Consider the following 7,527-nt stretch of genomic DNA (forward strand, 5'->3'; position numbering starts at 1 on the left):
GTGAGGCGCGACGAGTGGGGGGGTGGCCCAGCGAGCCGGGAAACGTCGCTCCGGGCCCGGCCTGCGTGCCGAACCGCCGCCGCCGCCGCCGCTCTTATCACGAGTTGGTCGTGACGAGTGACGAGTTGTTATTATTGTACTGCTCAACACTTCGATCTCCGACAATAATAAAATAGTACTACAGTAGTGCAGTATCACGTAAGAGCGGTGCACGCGACGACGCTTGCGTAAGCTTGTTCCTCGGATTTTTCACCGTCTCACACACACACACACACACACACAAACACACAATCGTTGTACCCGCGCACGACCGGGGCCGTCTGTCGTCGTCGGGACGTAACAGTGCGCGCTGTGCAGTCATCAATGATGTTCATTGGTGACGGAGAGTCGTCGGTCGTAGTGATTCGGTAGGACTGTGCTCGGCCCGCAGGTCCCGGAACAGTGCGACGACAACGACAACGGCCCGCGACGACGATAATATCGTTTTCGGCGATTAATCGTTACGACCGTCGCCGCGCGCGTTCGTGGCACGGTCGTTCCGTTTCCGAGTGGTGTTGAGCCCGCCCGTCGAGTGATATAACGGCGGCGGCGGCGGCAGAGGTGGAGGTCACCGTCGCGCGTCGACATCGCCGGTTCAAGGCGAACGCGTTGTCGTCTTCGTAGACTGTTCAACGGCCAGTAGGTCGCTCGCAGTCTCTCTGCTCAACGGCGGCTGGCAGTGCGCGCGACGATGGTCGGGATCGTCTGATCGTCGGACGTCTCATTTGTCGGTGGCAGCCAGAGTGGACGGAGGGGCGACCACAGCGACCAACGGACCAAGTGTTTGGGTTGTGCGGCGCGGCAGCGGTGTCGGCTACGACGTCGACATCGGCTTCGTGACGTAACGCAGACCAACTGTCTTTTTCTCCGGTCCAAACTCGACTGTACCGCTCGACGCCTGTTCAACTTCATCCGCTGATGAATGATCACTCACACTCGAAACATTGGTGCATTTGACCAGGTAACAAGACCGTTTATCTATATTGATTATGGATAGTATAACAATCAAAATTATGGTGTGTGCACCTACATAACAATATAGGGTTGCCATACGTTCCGGCTTGGCCAAGACAGTACCGGTTTTGAGTATGACGTCCCGGTGTCCCGATAATGTGTTTCGGGACAGCATATTGTCCTGGGATGAGACTTTAATTTATTACAAGTGTCTTTTATTAGATATTTGATGAAAAAAAGTAACAAGTAAGATCTGAGATAATTATGAACAAATATAAAAAGGTATAGTTATATTGTATAATCAGAAAAAATTAAAAAAAGCTTGTCCCGGTTTTTGCTAAATAAAATATGGTAACCCTATAACAATATGCTGCTTAAAGCTAACAGTTTACTTAAAATTGTTTTAGGAAATTTCAAGACATTTACTTGTTTCCGGAGTATTTTTACTGCTAACATTCGTGTCATAACTAAAGTTACTTAACTAAATAATTACCATCAAGTATCAAAATTATGCTTTGTTAATTATTACCATGATGTACATTAAAATAATCATTTAAAATTGAATTGAACTTCTTTGTATTTATGAAACATACATTTATTAGTCCTCTGTTTAATTAATATTTGATTTGAAGTAACTTTAAAAATGTGTTGTGTCTAATATAGAAATGTATCACGAATAGTGAATTAGTGTTCAGCAATAGATATTCGTTTTTGTATTTTTAGTTTTTCTGTTTCTGTAAATTAACCTTAATTAAATTGAAGTATAAGTATAAATTATTATCAGTGTTCTCATACTGATTATATTTTTATGTTTTAATTTTAAATTAAGTTATAATTAGGTAATTATATAAAATTTTAAGATGCTTATAAATCGCTTTAAAATAAAAATAAAAAAATAGCCAACAACAGTTATACTGTTCTTGCCTACCTTCATATTTAATAAGTAAATTTAATGTTGTACTAAAACTTACAGCACTAAATGGATTCTTCTCAATGTAAATTTTCTGTTCGTATATTTTTAAAGTGAAAACATAAATGTATATATAGACTATAATACTGACAGGGATACTAACTATTATAATAGTATAACACTAAAGATTTATAATAGTTCTCTAAATTTTATTAGGTACATCATAAATAATTTTAAAATCTTTTACTATTTTATCTTTTATACCTATGGCATTAATTTAATTATGTACATTAGCATTTTCAATTCATACTATAATAACTAATAATCAATATTTCAAGTTTAATACTTATGATTATTTGTTAAAAGTAAACAATAGTTACAAGAAAAGTATGATTACAATTAGTGATATTTAAAATAATATAAATATAATTTCATATTTGTAATCTTTAGATAAATTTCAATACTTAAGTATTCTAACAGTGTTTTTAGATTTATTTATTCAAGATAAATATACATTTTTTGAATGTTAAACATATAACATCAACACTCAAAAGCAGATTAATAATAATAATCAATTGTCAGGCTGCCTGTGGCAGTATGGAAGTCAATATTTTTTAAATTATTTATCTATTATACATATAAAATAAAACAATATAGTTATAGTTCTTGGAATTTGAACTATTGTAGTACTCATCTGTCAATAGTCTTCAATTATAATGACCAATTATTAGTTTATTTTGAATAATAAATATAAAATCTTAAATATTATAGACTTTAAAATTATACATTGAATTCTAAATTATTTATAATACTTAGGTAAAATAATAATATATCTAATTTAACAAGAATATTAAAAATAATAGGTATTATTCATACAGTACTAGTTTACTATTCTAGGTAATATACAAAATCTTAAATTAGTTACCTATTTTTTTTTTAAATTATATTTATTGGTATTGCATAAATTACAATATATAAAGAGGTTAAAAAGACACTAAATATGAAATTACTTTAATATTGTATTAGTTATTGACTAAATTTACTGTTTGATAAAAATTATTATTTTTGAAATTAATTATTTGAAATATGACATAATTAACTTATTTATATTAATTGAACTGGCTTTCACAATAATAGATTATCTATATTTGGTGATACTTTAACATTGATAAAACAATCAATATATATTTATTATTTAGTCAGGCACCTATATTAAAATAAGCCATTTGTTAGTTTCTTTTTATTTTATTATTAAATATTAATAAATACTTCAATCAATATGACGTATACTTAAAACATTTAATAAAAATGTTTTAATTAAGAACAAGAAGTTGAAAATTGATTTTATTTCATTTGTTTGTTTCAGTAGTAAAAGACTGCAATTGGTAGTTAACCAAATTAATCATCATCGACATTGTTATGTTTACGACGGCGCGGCGTTGCGTTTCTAACGCTCTGTCTGGTGTATCAGTTTGCGGCTGTAATCGATATAGCCCTAATACAGTTGCTGGCTGTTATATTAGGAAGCTAACTAGAACTGCCAATAGTAGCGGTGGTGGCTTTAAAGCTGCTATCACTACAGCTCTTCTATTCATCATGGGTGCTTTATACTGTCTATATGGTACTGGTGGCAATACAGGTAGCACAGTGGCGCCTATTGCTTTCAATCAACAATCATTAGGTACAGACATTCTATCATAATTTAGTTAATAAGATGAATTATTAAATATTTTTAAGGATTAAGTTTGGTGGAGGTTAATTAGTTTTTTAAAAATAAATATAAATAATTGTTAAATATAAAAATATATTTATTTACTATGAGCTGTATAAGATAATTCATAATATATTTTTCTCAATATCAATAATTTTTTTATGTGTCATTGTTTACAAGTTTTTGATACTTAATTTTTTTCTTTCATTTTTGCAATATTTGTATTAAATTAAATTATACTGTATTATTATTAAATACATTTGATTAGGTTACTATTAAATTAACATAACTTGTGAATAAGATAGTTCCTTAATTCAGATTAAGAACGATCGTTTGATACCCAAGATTACACTTAAAATATCTTCTTTTTGAAAATATTAATTTATATCAAATATTCATAGTGTAAGCCTGTAATAATCCTACTAATATTATTGTTAGCCTCATATGTAGTCTTCATAAGCTACACAAGTAATTTATTTTAAATATTATTACATTATTTCTTAATACCATTTTTATTAAATAATTTATCATTTTCAGGAACCAGTGATTCGATAATTGGGGCGAATCCAGATGCAATTGCAGACGTAGCGACGATGACTGGTGGAAACTCGCACCCAAACCTGGATTGTGGCGGTAACAATGGTAAGAAGCGACGAAGAAAACAGCAAAAGATAAAATCACCGAATGGTGTGGTTACGGCTGCTGATATGTACGAACCCGGATTCCGTATACGAAATGCAGGCCTCTGTTCGACTAAAACCCGGCTATTGGTACTGATCACTTCGGCAGCAGCTCCAGCACACTCTCAAAATCGACAAGCCATTCGTATGACATGGATGAACCGGTATGGTCCAAGTGTGAGCATGGCATTCCTAGTGGGTACACCACAAATGTCTGAGACAGACCCAGTGGCTCGAGTGCTGGAAGCTGAAGAACAAGCACTCAAGACTCGTTTAAACCAGCATAATATCAATAATAACATCAAACAGAAAGAAAAGGTCAATTCCAAGCCATCTGGAGCTGTGACCTCTGCAGCAGCAGACATGGTGGTAGAACCATTGGATGATGTTCCTGGGCGTTCCCAGTTTTTGAGAGACCGAGAACCAAACCCTGGAGAAGGTTTAGATGCACATGCTATGCATGGGTTAAACGAAGCAGAACGAGCGGTGCAACGAGTATTAGGGCGAGAATATGGTCGATATGGTGATTTAATACAGTGCCAGTCTCGAGATACTTACACTAACTTGACTCTGAAATCTATCGCTGCTCTTGAATGGACCCGTCAATATTGTCCATGGGCTCGGTACCTATTAAAAACAGATGATGATATGTTCATCGACGTACGTAGATTATTGCGGTTTATCAATAAAGTTGAAGCTGAAACTGTTACAGAGTCCAGTGTCAGTGGACTCCATCCTCGGCCCCTTGAATCCATGCATGATCCATATGAATTATTCACCTTAGGTGCAGATATGTTTGAGTCTGTAACCACTCCTAGTTTTGATATTGAACTGCCGCCTACCATATGGGGACGACTAGCACACGGATGGCGTCCGATTCGTCAACATAACAGTAAATATTATGTTTCCCGTACACAATATACTGGTCGAGTATACCCCGATTTCTGCACGGGGCCTGCATACCTTATGACCAGGTCAGCAGTAAGCCCACTATACGAGGCGGCACTAGGTAAAGATTTTGATATGGTCGATGATGATGATGATGATAGTAATCAGGAAAACAAAAAAAATATGAATGAAGAAAATGAAGATCAAGAAACCAAAACCTACTTAGGAAAAGGCTGTGACAATGGTAATCAGACTTTAGATGTTAGTGATGATGTATATATTAGCAAAAATACCGTGCCATACTTAAAATTGGAGGATGTTTACTTAACTGGAGTTGTAGCTGAGCGACTAACACGCCGGGCAACCGAGCGACAGGCACGCCGAGAGCTTAAAGAAAAAGAAAAAAACGCTTTAAATAGAGATAATCATAACCAAAAACCAAATGATGGTAAAGTAATGGATAATAATGGTCATCTCGATAATGGTAAAAATACAAGACTGAAAAAGACAGATATAATTGTAAAGGTGCGACGAATACACGATGATCAATTTGCAAACAAAAAAATAACTGGTCGAGCATTGGATCGAGCTGTGTGCAATGGTCTAAGCCCTAGCGATAGTGTTGGTACTAGTGGAGGTGGTGGATTTAGTTGGTTCCGGTGGTATTGGGGAGATACAGCATTGGACAAGGACATAAAAAAAAAGAAAAAAGATCAAGGAGTAATTTCTTTGCACATGGTTAAATACTATGAGCAGTTTGATCTATGGCGACGGTTAATGGACGGCAGGACTAAGTGTAAGTCTTAACGCTCGTTTTCTACAAATTTGTGAATTTTTATTTATTAATTTTTGCTGCAAGACAACCGTAATTCTCTAGCTTCTATGTATAATATAAACGCAGCATATACATAGTCTCCTAGATTATTCTTTTTATACTTTTTTTCAGCTCGTGATTTTCTCAATATTTATTTTTGTATTGATGATTAAAATTATCCCTTCCGGCTTCGATAATTTTTTTTACCTTTACAGATGCCGGTAAAAAGTATTTATACCTACGTAAAGTAATTAAACCTTAATAATTAGGTGCTATTTTTACAAATTATGTATTATTTTTGTTTAAATTTGTGTTTGTATATGAGCTCTGAACAGAATGCAAAGAACATTTATTTATATCTGATTAGGCATTCATTTTGATTCCTAGTTATGATTATGATATAGGTATCGTATTTATATCCAAGAATGGTTTACTTATTATATCCTATTACCATGTACTCAGTTCTGTGTATTTAAGTATTATTGTTGTAACAAAATCATAAACATAGGATATATATTATATTTTTCATTGTTATTATTAAGTATTATCCTTCTTGGTCCCCCAACTAATATATATATATATTTTTTAATTTAAGACTTATGCCATGACACAAAATAACTTATACAGACAATGATATACTGTTATGTTTATACATGTTTCTTTTTTATACTTACTACTTACACCCATTTTGTTGTTATACTAACACAAAGACCCACTATTTTATTTAATGAACAAATAAAACCCCACCACCATTTATAGGATTATTATTTTATGTTATATTTTTTTTTATTTTATAGAAATATATTAGATATTTATATTTATATAGTTGACAAATTGTAACAAAATTTATTTTATAGACTAAATACATATGAATGGTATATTATACTAAGATGTATAATTTTTATGCAATAAATAATTTTAAAATGATCGCGATAATCAAATTATATAATATATAACTATAATAAAATAGTTAAAATTTTAAAGAAAAAATAAAGTATATATAAGTATATATATATATACTTATATTTATGTTATACTTGTTCATTGAATCTGTATCAATGTTTAAATTATATACTTAAGTATGTTGTATTTTGTGCTTCTCACAATTCGTAAGTCAGGTTGTAATATTTGTAGGAAAAAATATATTTATATTTTTATTTTTTAATCTAAATACATAACAATCATAATGATACATCATGATTTATGTTTATTTTAATTATTTTTATAACTCTGTTATTGTTTAACAAAACATATAAGTGCTCAAGAGATCATACATTTTAACTGATAATCAACATTTTTAAACTGTATTTTGTATTTTAGTTATGGTTATGAATTGGAATTACTTTGATCCTTTGATTCTGATATCCTTAAAATAGATTTTTAATTTTATAATTTATCTACTTAAACTTAATTTCAGGCATCTACTATAGTTTATAATTGTTGTACATTTTTATAAGAATTTAATATCAGAAAATTGTATTGTTTTTCAATATATATTATTTACCAGCTCTAATAGTTTCAAAACAAATTT

The 7,527-nt window shown here is 32.5% G+C and overlaps 1 protein-coding gene across 2 annotated transcripts; it reads left to right on the top strand.

Moving 5' to 3' along the window:
* Positions 1-163: 163 nt before the first annotated feature.
* LOC112603207 lies at positions 164-6,517 on the top strand. 2 transcript variants are annotated; one of them, XM_025351691.1, is made up of 3 exons: positions 164-1,000; positions 3,270-3,584; positions 4,152-6,517. In XM_025351691.1, exons 2-3 carry the CDS (start codon positions 3,323-3,325, stop codon positions 5,987-5,989), a joined length of 2,100 nt encoding a protein of 699 aa, XP_025207476.1. In that variant the 5' UTR covers positions 164-1,000; positions 3,270-3,322; the 3' UTR covers positions 5,990-6,517. The 2 variants fall into 2 exon arrangements, with proteins under 2 accessions (XP_025207476.1, XP_025207477.1); XM_025351692.1 differs by having other exon boundaries at positions 3,273-3,584.
* The last annotated feature ends 1,010 nt before the right edge of the window (positions 6,518-7,527 follow it).

This window comes from Melanaphis sacchari, unplaced genomic scaffold, assembly GCF_002803265.2.
Source record: "Melanaphis sacchari strain LSU unplaced genomic scaffold, SCAv2.0 Contig9_pilon_pilon, whole genome shotgun sequence".
Taxonomy (NCBI): domain Eukaryota; kingdom Metazoa; phylum Arthropoda; class Insecta; order Hemiptera; family Aphididae; genus Melanaphis; species Melanaphis sacchari.